Source organism: Guillardia theta (assembly GCF_000315625.1).
Source record: "Guillardia theta CCMP2712 unplaced genomic scaffold GUITHscaffold_7, whole genome shotgun sequence".
NCBI lineage: Eukaryota > Cryptophyceae > Pyrenomonadales > Geminigeraceae > Guillardia > Guillardia theta.
The window spans coordinates 534,178-548,559 of NW_005434667.1; the positions used below are offsets into that span (position 1 = coordinate 534,178).

A 14,382-nucleotide genomic window follows, 5' to 3' on the forward strand; every position below is an offset into this window, starting at 1 on the left:
GGGGTGTAAGTACCCCTGGAGTAGTTTGCTCGCAAACTTTGAAGAAAAACAGGTTCGTGGATCCACAAACCCTGTTCACCTGAAGGACACTCCCTCCCCCTCCCTCCCTCCCTCCCTCCCTCCCTCCCTCCCTCCTGGTCTTGGTCGAACCTCCCTATTTCTCAATCTTGTCTTGTCCCTCGTACCTCCCTGCCTCACCCTTGCTCTTCATTCTGAATCAGCTCAGAAGCACTTCATCATCGATTCGGTAAGAGTTTTGCACGGGCGTTTGAGCTCTGTGCTGTCCTCCAAACCATGACCAATCAGCATTGGGGATATCTAATAATTGAAAACGGCCAAAGAATCATGCTCGAGGAGGACAGCTTCAAGTTTGGAAGGTTTCACATCACCAATTCAGACAAGAGTCTAGTCACCGTCAGCAAGCAGCACTTCGAGGTCTCGAGAAGACCAGGAGATGATGGAAATCAAGCATACTTCATCAGAGACATCTCACGCAACGGAACGCAGCTCAAGGTCGGAGAAAACCTTGAAAGGCTCGAAAGAGATCGTTGGCATGACTTGCACAGTGGGCAGGTGATCGTGATAGGAAATTCCTCGCAGGCAGGCCCACAGCAAGGAAGCTTTTTTGAGATAGTGTTCGAGGAGACTGCCGCTGAGAGTATGCGAGGTTCCTTGTCAAGAAACCCTTCGTCTCTAGAACCAGCCGCTGGCTCTCGGGTCCTGAACAACCCAAGTCACTCTCACGGAGATCGGGCAGGGCAGGGCCGGGTGAAACCTCAAGGGCAGGGGGAGGTGTCCTGCTCCGTTGCCGATTCCGCCAAGAAACGAACTCTGGAAAATGACGAGAATATGCAAGCACAGAAGCAGAGGAGAAGTGAAGCAAGTGAAGGGGCAGGAGAAGGCCTTTCCTGTTCACTTGAAGTTGGCGTCGTTCGGGTCGATTTGACCAGTGCGAATGATGTCACTGTTGAGCTGGAGCCAGTCGCCGGAGCGAAAAGTCCTGTTAGAGAAAGCTCCTCCCAATGGAACTCAGCAAGTCCTGTTAGAGAAAGCTCCTCCAAATGGAACTCAGCAAGTCCTGTTAGAGAAAGCTCCTCCAAATGGAACTCAGCAATACTGGCAGGACCCGAGGCAATACAACCCGTGGTGACGACTGAGAGTGAGAGACCTGGAGCGATGAATGAGCTAGAGAAGTTACAGAAGACGTTGCGAGAGAAAGACTTGATCATCGAGGGATATGAGAAGAGAATCGCAGAGTTGGAGGAGACCATTTCAAGGAACAACAAGGAAAATCACAAGAAAATCGCAATGGCACAGATCACTGAGTTAGAGAATGAGAACCAGAAGTTGAAAGCAGAGTTTACCTCGCTCAGCCTCAAATTCGAGTCAAGAGCTGAGAAGATAGACTTGCAAGCAAAGGAGCTGGTTGAAGCTGGCAAGAAGTGCTCTAACCTAGAGGAAACGTTGAGAAGATTCCAAGATGGGACCCAAATCCAGGCTCGGACTGTGATGAAGGAATGCGACTATGCATACAGTGCTGCGATGTCCCTGCAGAAAGAGATCGAACAAGCGGGGAAAGAAGCCTCCAAGTTGATCCATGAGTTGCGGCAAGATGTTAATAGGCAGAAGGGAGCGTTTGCAGAGAAGGAGAAAGCGGACCAAGAAAAACAAAGGATGATGGCGCTTGTTCAAGGCGACGTCCGTTCGCTCTGCTCGATGACTTCGCAACTGGTCAACGACTGTGTCAATGAGATTCAAAACGCGGAGCGAGAAGTGAGGAAGACTGAAAGAAAGCTTTTGAGGGCTCGACGATGGCAGGCGGCCTTTCGAACGAAGCAAGAGGAATGCTTCGACGAGTTCCTCTCTCTTCACCGCAACGCTGTCGAATTTGACTTTAACGAAAGCTGCGAGAGCGAAAGCGACGAACTGACTGACAGTCACCCTCAGTCTCAGTCGCAGCCATAAACGAGCTCGCAGCCTCCCCTCGTTAGAGGTCGTACCAGGGAAGATGTCCAGCATTTAGAACAAAAATTGTCTTTTGAGTTGGACCACTCGACGAGTTTCAAATTGATGACGTGTTGATTTTATGTCAAGCCCTACAAGTCTAAATTGCCGATTGTCTTCATTTTGTTCATGACTAAGTTCATCCTACGCTCGTCCCATCAGTTTCATGGATCGTTGCCATCGCTTTGACCTCCAAAGCTCCGCCTCGGATAGCGTTAATTTAACGGACAAGCTTATGGCTGAGCAGAAATAGGTCAAGGATTAGTGCATGACGAAGTTACTGTAGGGTGAATATTCGTGTGGATGAAATGTATTGAGAAAGCTTCACGTGTCCCGGGTTTATTGAATCGAGCATGACTTCTGCCCTTGCTCCGACAGCAGCGTCTTTTCTGCAAAGGACGATGGATCGTTGGCGTTCTGGTGCAAACAACACAACGAGTTAGAAAGCAGCCGAGCATTCATAATATCCTCTATCAAAGTTTGCACGATTGTCAATGACCTTCGGCATGCAGAGACGGTTGCAACTGTACTTGCAGTCTTGCTCCAACCTGCCCCACTCGCTCTCAACACCACCACCTCTAAGCGCTGGCAAAGAAGCATGTACATCTCATGGCTTCTGTTTGCCCAGAGCTGATCATCGATGGCTCTCTTGATCTCATTCGATTGCTTCCACAGGATCGTCAGAGCCAGCCAGGGCCCGACCCGTCGGGCACCTGCAGCACCGGGTTGTCGCTCAGCCCAACCCGAATCAGCGACACGTTCACTTCCAGCGCCCGCGCGAGAGCGAAGGCGCCCTGATCAGACGTGAGGGGGTCGAGAGGAAACCTTGCTCACCTTCTGTCCGATGCTGTTCCTATTGAGGTACAGCTCGGTCAGGGTTTGGTTGACGCTCAGCGCGTCCGAGAGGGCGGTCGCCCCGTCGTCCCCGATCCTGTTCGAGCAAAGATTGATCTCCAGCAACGCGCTGCCCGACGGAGTCAGCGGGGTGCAGCAAGTCCTGGGACGACCTGTTGTTTCGCAAGACCGACGCTATCGATGTCGCCCCAGCATCGCCGATGATGTTGTCGCCCAGCCAGAGGCTCTGCACCGTGGAGTTCCCGTGCAGACTCCGACAGAGTAGCTGCATGCAGGGCCGTTACTTACCGACAAGATACCCTCCACGCCCCTCTGACGCTACCGCAATATCATCATCTGCATCGAGTCATCAAACGAATGATGTGCGAACATGGTCGATCACCGTCTAACCCATGATCGTTCAAGTAAACTTGCGGCTGCGGCTGCTGCATCTGCTATCAACCGCGGGGATCGCACGTCCTACCAAAACTCACATGAGACTTGAGGCTCCTACAGATCTTCTCTAGTCTCTGCTTCCGCGTCTTCCTGACTTGCTCCAGCGCCACGTCCGCAAGCGCCTGTCGAGGAACAGACCAGCGCTGTGAACATGGCAGTTTGAAAGAAGTGAGCCCACCTGTCGAACAAGATCGTCTTTAGGGTCAAGCTCCAGTGCCTTAGAGTAGGCAGCATGCGACTGATCCAGCTCTCCTAGGAAGAAGAGCGCCGCTGCTTTCCTCGAGTAACCCTTCGGCCAGCCAGGAGCAAGCTTGATCGCTTCCTCAGCGTCGACGAGCGCCTGTTCCATGGAACTCAGGGGAACATGAGAGCGAGGGACCCATGACCTGCTGGTGCTGACCGAGCTGAGAGTAGCAAGCGCTCCTATTCGATCGTATGACATGGTTCTCGGCTTCTTCCAAGGCCTTGGTGTAGTGATCCAACGCGCGATCGAACTCTCCCCTCTTGAAGGCTTCGTTCCCCTTGGTCTTGCAGCCGAAATATCAGCAACTAACATTGGAGATTCAAGTTTGGAGGCTTTCGGACTGATACACTAATCGACCTTTGGTAGGAATCTGACAAGTCCTCCGCCGCTAAAACCTTCTCCTCACTTTTAGCACAACTCGATCAGCGCATGGAGGGTTGCGAGCTACCAAAGTTGATCTCTGATTGTATTTCACTTTGTCTACTCACAGACATGAGTGGTCTCCATACTCGAGCAGTCCAGGTCAGTTGTCCAAGTCGCCCATCAGTACACTTCAGGCTCATCCGCAATGCAACAAACTTGAAACGAATTCATTCTTGTCTTTCCTTGTCTCTTTCGCTCGCTTCCCTCACTCTCTCTTCCCCTCCCTCTCCCTCTCTTGCCCTCGAACCCTCTTACCTTCTCCTCCTCGGCCATCGCACTCCGCCGGAAGCCCAGTCAAAACTGTGAATATCTAGATGAAGTTTTTTTTCTTTTTAACTCCATTTTTAACTCAGTGGAAACGCCGCCGGGTCACCCCGGGCCCCGAAACCATTCCGGTCCCTCCGACGCTCATGGCAAGGAGCCTTGGCCGAAGGCGGCAGGAGGGAAGGCGATGCTGATGAGGACGCTGATGACGAGGACTAGAGTGCTCATGATCGTTGTGATGTCGATCGCGATCATGACGATGTTGGTCTTGTGGCTCTCCAAGGTGCGGTGAGAAAAGCTTGTTCTCAACAGTTGACAGTCCTGGAGTCAGGTGTTGACCAGGAACCTGCTCTCGATGGTTGTGAACGAACAACGGGAGCAACGGAGAAGCGAAGTGGAACCATCGGCATCAAGTGATCTGTGAATGTGCTAGTCCGCCAGCGACTGATCAAACGCCGTTCAGCTTTGAGTCCGAAAGTTGTGGATCGTGCGGAGAAAGCAGTGATAACCAAGAGCTCGTGTGCTCTATGTGTTTACGTAATTCCCCCACTGACAAAACTTCTTCTTTACTTTCAGGTTAAATATAATCAGTTCGTTGTCTGCTGAGCATCTGACTGTCCGTTGCAGCTTGTTGTTCTCTTTGCCGTCTGCTGCTCTATATTTGCATGTCGACTTTGCCATCTCCGCTCCAAAAAGGTTCGAACTTCATCTGTACATTTGTGAACGTTGATGGCCTACAAGGATCTGGGCTTGAGCCATCGCATCCGATCACGAGACATGAGGGGGGTCACTACCAGAGAGCCGGGTTGCAAAGAACCAGCGCCGGATGGTTCCAAGGTTACTTGAAACCACAGGGAAACCTCACGACTGGCGGAGAAACAGGCACTTGGAGAAGGAGGAGGGAGAACAGCATTAGCTTGTCTTTGAGGAGAAGACGGCTGTGTAGTGCATCCCTGCGAATGCGGTCAGGAGCCCCCCACGAGGGTCAGGGCCATCAAATCCTCACGTGAGCTGACGGGGCATCCCAACTTGGCGTTGATGCCGGTGCAGCCAGACTGCAGTTGAACCTGAGCAAACGAGTGTGAAGAGGCAAGGAAACGCTATTGACAAGTTGTCGCTTGGCAGAGGATGTGTAGAGGAATGATGAAAGATGCAGAAATACAATCATTGAGGGAAGGGTAGAAACGTTTCAAGGAGACAAGACAGAGAGGGACTCGAGCAAATGCTGGCGATCAAAGAGATCAAGTTCAGACCGGACTGCTTTCGATGTTGACGAAGCCAACCTTCTCAAGGGATTTCAAGTAAGACTCTGGATCCGTGTTTCTGCGACAAAATCAATTAGAGCTTTTCCAGTTCTTTTGGAACAATTACTTGAAGATGGCAGGGTCATGGTTTCCCTTCTTGATGGCTCTATATTTCATTGCCGAGAGCATCTTTCCTCCTGCACACAGCCAGCATCACACCAGCTTTTCCCCCACCAAGAGCAGCTGACACCTGGCTTCAGCACCCTGAGGAGCTCCTTCAACGCTTGCTCTACATCTTCCCAGAAATAGCAGCAGTTCATGTGGAAGATCTGGAAGGAGGAATGAAGACAAGAAGATAGGCGAATGTTCAACCCTGTCGATGCTGTTGCTTTCGATGAAAGAAAGGTTGTGAACATCCCCAAGAACAACTTTCGCCCTTCCATCCTGTATATGCTGAGCGATTTTGGAACTGCTCAGTTCCACCATGTCCTTGGAAAAGGCGCAGTGAGATTTTGAAATTCGCATGCTTTCTTGTCGCATGAGCTACGATGGTCTACACTTGTCACCTTGGAGACGTCAACGCCGATGACCTTCACTCCTTGGTATCGTAGAGCTTCTTCGAGACCAACGCCTGCAACATCTCTGTCGTCAATATGGAGTTATGGAACCTCAGACTTTGCGGGCAGCACCAGGACCAATGCAGACCTCGAGAAGATTTGAGTTCTCCCTGAGATCTAGACGTTGGAGGGAGTCATAGATTCCTGATTCAGGTTCGTTACACACAGGCAAAGAGTCAGCGAGGAGAGCGAGAGAAGCGAGGAAGCGAGATGGAGACGAAATTCACCTGCTGTGTTGTATTTCGTCATAAAGTTGAGCGCAATGGAACCAAACCAATCATTCTTTGCGCTCCACCATTAGCGTTGCAAAGTCAATTCATTTTCAGTTTAAACTCACTTGTGTAAAGGAAAAACGCAATGAAATCTAAAAAGGGAGATTGTCAAGTGTATCGGGAAACGCCAACTCTCCAAACCTGTCTCTTGTAAAATCTGTACGCTCCATAGGACAAGAAAACCACCAATAAGTTTAATATGAAAACGATTGGCCGCATATAGGCTAGCTGTAAGAGTTGCCTGGCATAAGGATTACAGACGCATATAACCAGTTTTCGAACTGAGCGAGACGCATCTACACAAGCGAAAATCACATATTTTTTTCTCGCACACAATTTTCACTAGCTAGGCTGAACATGAGAGGTTCGGAGTCGCTTCAGTGACATCACTCTCAGCCGATAGCCTGCCTCCATCTCACTCCCTGCCCTTGTCCTTGTCCACTTGCAGCACATGTCTGTATGTATGCAGGGTAGATCGCTGGGAACCCCCGTTTCGATCACACCACCCCTCATTAGCACTTAAAAATATCCCCTCCCTCAACCTGTACCCCATCACCCCTGACCCTCACCACCCCCCAGGGATACTTTTAAAGGGCTTTTTGTCAGCAAAATCTTATCTTGATTTCACTGAAGCCTTAATCACTGGCGGCCGGGCACTGGGCAAGCACCGGGCATCACCCACGGCCCGGCCGCGCGTCAGTGGCGGCCGCCGGCATGCTGTGTGGTGACAGGGTGACTTTGAGTAAAGGGTGACGGTGGCGGCACGCGGCACACGGTGATCCGGCGGCGATCCGCTACGGCGGCCGGCCGCCGTGACGGTTGAACTTCGGAAGCCGCAGGCTTCCGGGCCGAACGGTTCCGGGAGTCCCGGAGTCCGAGTTTTGACTCTGTTAATCGGACTTAGTGATGATGTGGCACAGTGTCACTGAGGCTGTCCGTGACTCAGTGATCATCCGACGCGGCCGACGTCGGACGTGACTCCGGCGGCGGGCGGCAGCGGCCCGGCCGCCGTATGCCGGGCGGCCGGGCCGCGCCCCCCGGCCCGGGTAGTACGGTAGTCTACCGTACCGTGCCGTACGTACCGGCGTCTGGCGGCCGATGACTGAGTCCGCGGCCCGGCCAGGGCGCGGCCCGGATGTTCCGACCGCGCCGAGTCACCGGGTTCCCGGCGGATGGATCAGTTTGAAAAAAAAGTTTGGAATTTCTTACAGCAATTGTACCCCTGTCACGGTTACCTGTACAGCACAAAGAGGGGGTGGGGTCATTCAATAACTAACTTTGTTGAGCCTAGTATGCACACTCGGTACATTTGAGCTCAAGATCCGGACTACCCACCATATATCTCATTTTTTGACTAGCAGTACCCGGGTACTCAATGGTACCCTACCCACCGGATGTAGATCCGCACTTAACAGAAGATTCCTTCACATAAGGACAAGCGCCCTACCCTACCCTGGATTCCGTCTCACCCCCACCCACTCCATCCTCTCATTTCGTAGAGTACCCCCCCTTGGAGAGAATTCTATATGGGTAGGACCCACCCTTTTTACAGTTCTGATGGAAGCACCCAAGATAATTACCACCCCTACACGTCTACTCCCTTTAAAAACTGGATCTAGCAGATCCTCGTCCACCCATGTTCCTCCGCAGCAGCGTTCTCCTCGCCTTTGCCGCTTCTGCCAGCGCCTTCCTTCCTGCTCCTGCTCCTTCTCTCCGTGCTACCTTCCCCTCCCACGCTTCTCTCTCTTCCCGATCGATCTCTCTTCGTGGAGGAGCTGCCCAGAGCAAGATGATTGACATCACTCCCAACGTTTCTTTCGACACCATTGCTCGCGAGTGGAGGTGCAAGTGGTCTGCTGACGCCGACAAGAAATCTCTTGTTGAGGCTCAGAATGCTCTCAACGAAATTCTCGCTGAGGTGAGTCGGAGTACAGTTGGACATATGTTCCATCTGGATATGCACCAAGTTCCACGCTGAGGTTGAGTGCAGGTCAAGAAGGTCGATGGCGTTAAGAGCGTTCAGCGCGTTGTTTGCGGTGGATGCCTTGACTTCAAGATCATCACTGCTCTCGAGGCTGACAAATATGGTGCACTCTTTTGCACTATGACGCGATGTGGACACAACTAAACTCGTTGCAGGCAAGTGGGAGGAGGCCAAGTTCGCCCCTGAGGAGAAGTTCCTGGCCAAGATCAAGGGAATCCAGGGAATCTCTCAGGTCGAGACTCAGACCTTCACCTTGATGCCGATGTAAATATCTGGTTCATGATGGAATAAATCTTTGATGGAAAGCACAAGATGTGGGCCGAAGACGTGATCCCTTTGCCCGTGCCGCCTGTGACAGGATTCAGTCGGTAGATGTATCAATCGCAGTCTACTTGTCACGAAGACACATGGCATCATTGGAGCTTCAAAAGGCTTGATCTACTTGATGTGACATCGGGACTCCGGTCGCAACTTGACTTGATCCGATTATGGCGATGAGCCTAGTACGAAATTCAGTTTGCCAAGCTGAGACGGCGAGGAAGGTTCAATCTCTCAACTTCGGCACCGGGCAGGTTCAAGTTGCTCAGGGGTCCACTAGTTTCATAATCCGATGATGACGATGAGAGAACTAACATGATGAATTCAAACTTGAACCGTGATGTCGCTGCTCAAGGCTACCGTACGACCGTACTGTGAGGCTGTACTAACCGGCTGACAGTGTGAGCGTGGGAGTCCGATCATCAAGTCGCCTGAGCCGCCACCACCGCGGTCGCCGCTGGCTGCGTCAGTGCCCGGCCCGGCCTTGGTCACGGGAGTCACGACAGCGGCGGCAGCCACCGTCACGGTCACGGGTGACCGTGCCGTCACCTGGCACCGTCGCCGGTGCCGGGGCCCGGCCGCCGGGGCGGTGCCGGGCCCACCCAGTAGTACTGAGGTGACGGGACGGCGGCGCAGTGACTACTACTGGCCTCGCCGGACGGTACGGTACTCAGTGATTTTTAAGTTACTAGTGCCATCGGACTTCAGGCCGCATGATGTTAATTGAATTGATTTGAATCATCATTTTCAGTGCTGATTAATTCTAATAAAATCGCTTTTGATCTGCTGACCTTTTCTGACGGGATACGCTACCCCTCCACCCCCATTTTCATCACCACCCCACCCTTACAAATCAACACATGGGAGATCCTCTACCCAACTACCTGTCATTTTCACTGCAATCTGAGCTTGTAACCACCCCTACAATCACCACCCTACCTACTGTTTCCTCTGAAAGCTGTAAATCCCCAATTCACCATGGACAGTTCCACACCCACCCCTCCATGTTTTTGACCCACCCCTACTGATCACCAGGAATCACCTATCCTTGGACCCCAACATCCGTGTCGACACCCCTACCCCCTCTGATCAAAATGCTACCCCAGGAAACACCACTATTCTCACCCCCTTTGGATCCTTTATACCCCCTTATGAGGTTTTGATGACCCCCCGAATCGCTACACCCCACCATAGCTACACTGGAACATGTCTTCATTTACCTACCCCTTCTTTCTATACAAAGTACGGGGTATTCTGATATGAGAAATTTAAAATGCTTTCACCCTACCCTACAATTAAGACCAGATCCAGTACCCCCACCCCTCGAATTCAACACAACCCTCTCGGTCTTTGAGCGTTCATGGCAGCGGGAGGCGGGTCAGGGAGGAGATGTAGAGGGAAGAGCAAGGCGTGAGATGGTTGTATGCTGTGGTTCATGATAAGAGCTAGGGGAGGACGACGCATGGTGTTTTGCTCTGACGAATGTAACGTGCCAACAGTGCTCGTAATGTCTGCCGTAATGTGCTGTTTGAAGCAAGCGCCTGCCTAAATGGAATACCCATTCCATTGCATGTTGCTGAAGTGTGTTACTCCATGCTGTTGAGATTTAGAAGGAAATATGAGTGTACATTATTTGAGATCCAGAATTCTTCGGTCTGCAGCTCGTGAACTGAACGAACCGTTGACATCGCAGGCATTACAATGCGAACGTCTGGGATCGTGTTAGCGGCATGTTTGTGCTTGGGGAGCTTGCTTGCTGTTGATGCTTTCAGCTCCGGTTCATCGTTGAACTTCAACAAGAACGTTTTGTCCGCAAAGTCATCGATGGTGAGCACCACACAAGTTTTTCAGCGCATTGCTGCCATGAGCAAGAATTTCTGTATTTCTGCTCCTAACATGCTTGCGATTTGACGCGCATTGTGGAACGGCTGAGAGGAAGGTACAGTCGTGCAACAACTCTGACGTTCTGCCGTGGCAGACGAGAACGAAGAGGGTCGGATGGTCGATGATGGGGAAGCAGGCGGCGTTCGGTCCATTCAGCCCCATCGTTATTCTAGCGCGGTCGGTCGTGGGGGAGAAGCAGTTCAATCAGATTCGCGGCAAGGTGAGAGGATCATGCGTTCGTCTGCGTACAAGATTTCTGACGGCAAGGGGAGCAGGGGATTACATTACACTCGCAGGCGAGCTAGTGCTGACCTGATCTGAAGAGGGTGGGTGAGCGTTGTGTTCAGGTGATCACGGAATTTTGCAATTATGCTGGCGTTCCCAAGGACAAGCGCCAGGTGTGTGTTCTTGTAGGAGGTTGAATGGGGGATGGTAGGAAGATGGAAAGAGTAGCTGACGTGGGGGAGGGAGGTTGTGGGGAGGGGCGTCAAGAAAAGGACGGTGATATCGAGGATCATGTTCTGTGTGGAACAAACCCTGAGGGAGGAGAGCGGAGGGATGGGGGCGAGGAGAGGCGAAGGGGAGGGGAGGGTGATCCGTGCTGCAGGGCTTGATTCGTCTGGCTAAGACCAACGGCAACACGCTGGGATTCCTTTCATAAGTCAGGATGTTGAATAAGAGGAAGGAATATAATGCAGAGCAAGGAAAAACAAGTTAGTTGCCCCAACTCGAACGATGTGCTGTCGTGGTTGATCTTCACTTCGTAGTTGAGCTTTACTGATCTCTCTCCATCTCCTCACACTCGTCCACCGACTGCACTGTGTGTGAGCGGGATGGGGACAGCGACACGGCATGCATGCTTCACCTGCGTCGTCGAAGCAGAGAAGTTTCTTCCTCTTCCAACGCCTGCGGTTTCTTGTCAGCAACTCCTCCTGCCACTCCCTCCTCACCCTTCGATCTTCATCGTGATGGGACGAGGCTCGTCCATAGAGCTGTCGTCGAAGTAGCACAGCATGACACAGTCCAGGACCAGCCAGTAGACTCCCATGAAGAGCCCGGAGACGAACCAGGAGAGGACAAAGACGAGGATGAGAGTAGCAACGGGGGTGGAGGAATGCAGCGCCGAGAGCTGGTCCAGGGGATCGTTCTTCATGTACAGGTAGGCGCAGGCCACGAGGAGACCGCAGATGAGGAGGCGACCCATCAGGAGGAGCATCTGGCCGACCATGCTGACTGCCGCCATCCGGAGAATGTTGGCCATGAGAAGGGACATGGCCCTCTTGGCAGACCAGCAGAAGCTTTCCCCGTGCACGGCAGCGATGATGAGGGCGTTCTGACTGAGGAACTCGACGAGCTTCTCCAAGCACGACAAGCAGCACTGGATGATGCAGATGAGGACGGCGACGAGCGGGAGGAGGCGGAGCTGCTTGAGCTTCTTGAGGTTGCTCTCCATGAAGAACCGCGTCATCCAGAGCAGGCCGAGGACGAGGGAGGCGAACGCAGCTGTCCCGAGATGGAAGCAGATGAAGCGCAGCAGAGACCTGAACAGCGGGAGCCCTCTGACCTGCTCGCGCTCGTCGTCCCCTCCCTCCCTGTAGTACCAGTGGCCCACAGCTCCCGCTATGATCATCTTGAAGCTCGAGGCGACGAAGGCGAGGGACCAGCAGGTCAGGAACACGTGCAAGACCCACAAGATCTCAGACACCTCCGAGACCTTGAAGGGCAGCGAGCTTGCGAACCCCCCGAGCATCCATCCTTTGAGGTCTGGGGCCCTTGCCGCCGACCCCGCTATCATCTCCTCAGCTCCTGTGTAGTTTCCACCGGCTCTTTCTAGCCTCGTGGAGATTCCCAGCTGCCATCCCTGGATAGCCATAGTGGAGTTGGCAGAGTACAGGACGCACAACCTGCCGGCCTCCTGGAAGGAGAGCGAGTGCGAGAAGGTCCGTGAGTTGACGGTGACGTTGAGGGGGTTGGAGGACAGCAGAGTTTGCATGCAGCTGTCTTTCTCGGTTGGCGAGATGACAAGCTTCTCGTAGGTCCCGAGCACGACATCGTAGCGCGAGGAGCTCAGCAGGAACAGGCCAAGCAAGCCGGACCAGGCGTAGAGGAGGAGAACCGAGACCAGAAGGGAGAGAGGGAAGAAGGCAAGCGAGGGCATGTCCGTCACGGCTCGAGCGCCCTCCTCGATGAGCCGCACAGCGACCATCATTCTCTGACAGAAGGCGATGAGGAGGAGGAGGACCATCCCGCTGATGATGGTAAAGACGATAGCAAAGATCTGAGACGCGAACGGGGAGAGTTTCAACGAGCTCGCAGGAATTCCCAGCTGCCTTGACACAGCGTCGGAGCTGGAGAACATCCCGGCTCTCCGCCACGCAAGATAGGAGGCGTAGATGGAACCCAGGAGGAGGGAGACAATAAGAAAGACGACGAAGTATCGGGCCCAAACCCTGAGGAAGAGAAGCCAGAGGAAGCAGAGGATGACAAGGCCCACAGCACACAAAACCATCACCCTCCAAGTCGTCTGGAGCTCTGAGATGATATCGCCAAGGAGCCCCACAGGAGAAGCGATGAACTGGTTGGCTAACGTGTAGGCAACTGCGCTGGAAGCGAAGCCTATTCTCGAGGCCTCCCGCAGATCCTTGGGAGCGAGAGGAACGCACTTCCAAAGGATGTTTATGCTTGGGTACGTCGGGAAGAAGCAGGAGGAGTTGTGCTTGTCGGTGGTGAGGCAGTTTGTCTGCTTCGTCTCCGAGGATAGCACACCCCTGTAGAGGCCCAGGGAGATAGAGAGCGACGGGTCGTCGGACAACGTGCTGGGACAACGCGATACGCAGAAGCGCCTGCTCAAGGGGTTGACGGGGTCGGGGAAGTAAACGTTAGGTTTTCCTGCCTCCCTCCCTGTCCCGCAGGTCTCGCCGGTGACCGAGTCTGTCCCGAAGATCAGCCTGCGAGGATCGTTGCAGCTTGAGGGACATCCTTCAGTTGCAAGCACCCAGAACATGAGCAGCCACACCACCCACGCGATGACGAACAAGGCGAAACAAGCGACATCTCGACACCTGTGCGACCAGGTTACATGTCTCAACCACAGACAGCCAGAGGAGGGGGCAAGACATGAGGGAAACAGTCGAGGAGAGTCGAAGGTGAAAGATGCAACCAAACCACAGGAGTATCCACAAACATCTTGTCACATGAACTCACTTGCGAGGCTTCGCCATTGGACCACAGCCATCTGGTCTCAACGCTCCTGCACAGCAGCCGTACTCGCAACTCGGCAGCACACAACAAGACTTCTCGCCATGGTCGGGACCAGCTCCTCTGTTGCTTCTTGACTCTGAGTGCGAAAGGTCCTTTTCCCTGTCTGTCGTATCTTCCTGCGAGGAGCCTGAACTCTCCCCACCCTCATCCCCGGAAGGGTCTGACGCGCTCGAGTGCCGGCGCTCACGAGCGTCCAGTGCTTCACTCATGTTGGTGCTCCACAAGCTCGAACGCCAAATCTGATCGAGCGGGGGCGCGGATGGTGCGAGGTCTGACCTGTCCGCATTCGAGTCTGGGCGGGGGGCGGGGAGCCCATTCTTGTACCTGTTCAGGACAAATGCATCAGGATGAGCAACTAGTCAGATCAGGATGACGAGGAAGGTGGGATCCTTCAAGGCACGAAAGGAGCCTCGAAAATGAGGTTCAACTATCGTCAAGGTCTTACAGCTTCTCGAGCTTCGATCTGAACCTGTTGTCCGAAGGAGGGTTTGTCCGAGCTCCGTCGCCCTCGTCCTCGTCTACAGCTGAGCTCTTAGCACTTCCATGTGCTGGGGAGATCAGCTGCGAGAAAAAAGCA

The 14,382-nt window shown here is 53.3% G+C and overlaps 5 protein-coding genes across 5 annotated transcripts; 3 read left to right on the forward strand and 2 right to left on the reverse strand.

Annotated features, from left to right (window-relative positions):
- Positions 1 to 294: 294 nt before the first annotated feature.
- GUITHDRAFT_133328 (hypothetical protein) lies at positions 295 to 1,965 on the forward strand (the record flags this gene model as incomplete). Its single annotated transcript, XM_005839844.1, has 1 exon — positions 295 to 1,965. The coding sequence occupies one exon, from the start codon at positions 295 to 297 to the stop codon at positions 1,963 to 1,965; it is 1,671 nt and encodes a 556-aa protein (XP_005839901.1).
- Positions 1,966 to 2,844: 879 nt separating this feature from the next.
- On the reverse strand, positions 2,845 to 3,100 carry GUITHDRAFT_56219 (hypothetical protein; the record flags this gene model as incomplete). Its single annotated transcript, XM_005839845.1, has 2 exons — positions 2,845 to 2,968; positions 3,012 to 3,100. Coding segments are annotated over 2 exons (213 nt in total), but the record flags the coding sequence as incomplete, so codon positions are not given.
- A 2,037-nt stretch (positions 3,101 to 5,137) lies between these two features.
- Positions 5,138 to 6,367, reverse strand: GUITHDRAFT_101373 (hypothetical protein; the record flags this gene model as incomplete). The annotated part of the gene is made up of 9 exons (XM_005839846.1): positions 5,138 to 5,178; positions 5,232 to 5,292; positions 5,479 to 5,548; positions 5,597 to 5,666; positions 5,720 to 5,798; positions 5,842 to 5,958; positions 6,036 to 6,100; positions 6,159 to 6,230; positions 6,361 to 6,367. The coding sequence occupies 9 exons, from the start codon at positions 6,365 to 6,367 to the stop codon at positions 5,138 to 5,140; spliced, it is 582 nt and encodes a 193-aa protein (XP_005839903.1).
- Positions 6,368 to 7,975: 1,608 nt separating this feature from the next.
- Positions 7,976 to 8,655, forward strand: GUITHDRAFT_195477 (hypothetical protein). The gene is made up of 3 exons (XM_005840070.1): positions 7,976 to 8,276; positions 8,349 to 8,445; positions 8,498 to 8,655. Exons 1-3 carry the CDS (start codon positions 7,995 to 7,997, stop codon positions 8,608 to 8,610), a joined length of 492 nt encoding a protein of 163 aa, XP_005840127.1. The 5' UTR covers positions 7,976 to 7,994; the 3' UTR covers positions 8,611 to 8,655.
- Positions 8,656 to 10,351: 1,696 nt separating this feature from the next.
- GUITHDRAFT_161110 (hypothetical protein) lies at positions 10,352 to 11,866 on the forward strand. Its single transcript, XM_005839847.1, has 7 exons — positions 10,352 to 10,487; positions 10,639 to 10,764; positions 10,820 to 10,840; positions 10,892 to 10,942; positions 11,152 to 11,357; positions 11,410 to 11,450; positions 11,495 to 11,866. Exons 1-5 carry the CDS (start codon positions 10,362 to 10,364, stop codon positions 11,203 to 11,205), a joined length of 378 nt encoding a protein of 125 aa, XP_005839904.1. The 5' UTR covers positions 10,352 to 10,361; the 3' UTR covers positions 11,206 to 11,357; positions 11,410 to 11,450; positions 11,495 to 11,866.
- Positions 11,867 to 14,382: the final 2,516 nt, after the last annotated feature.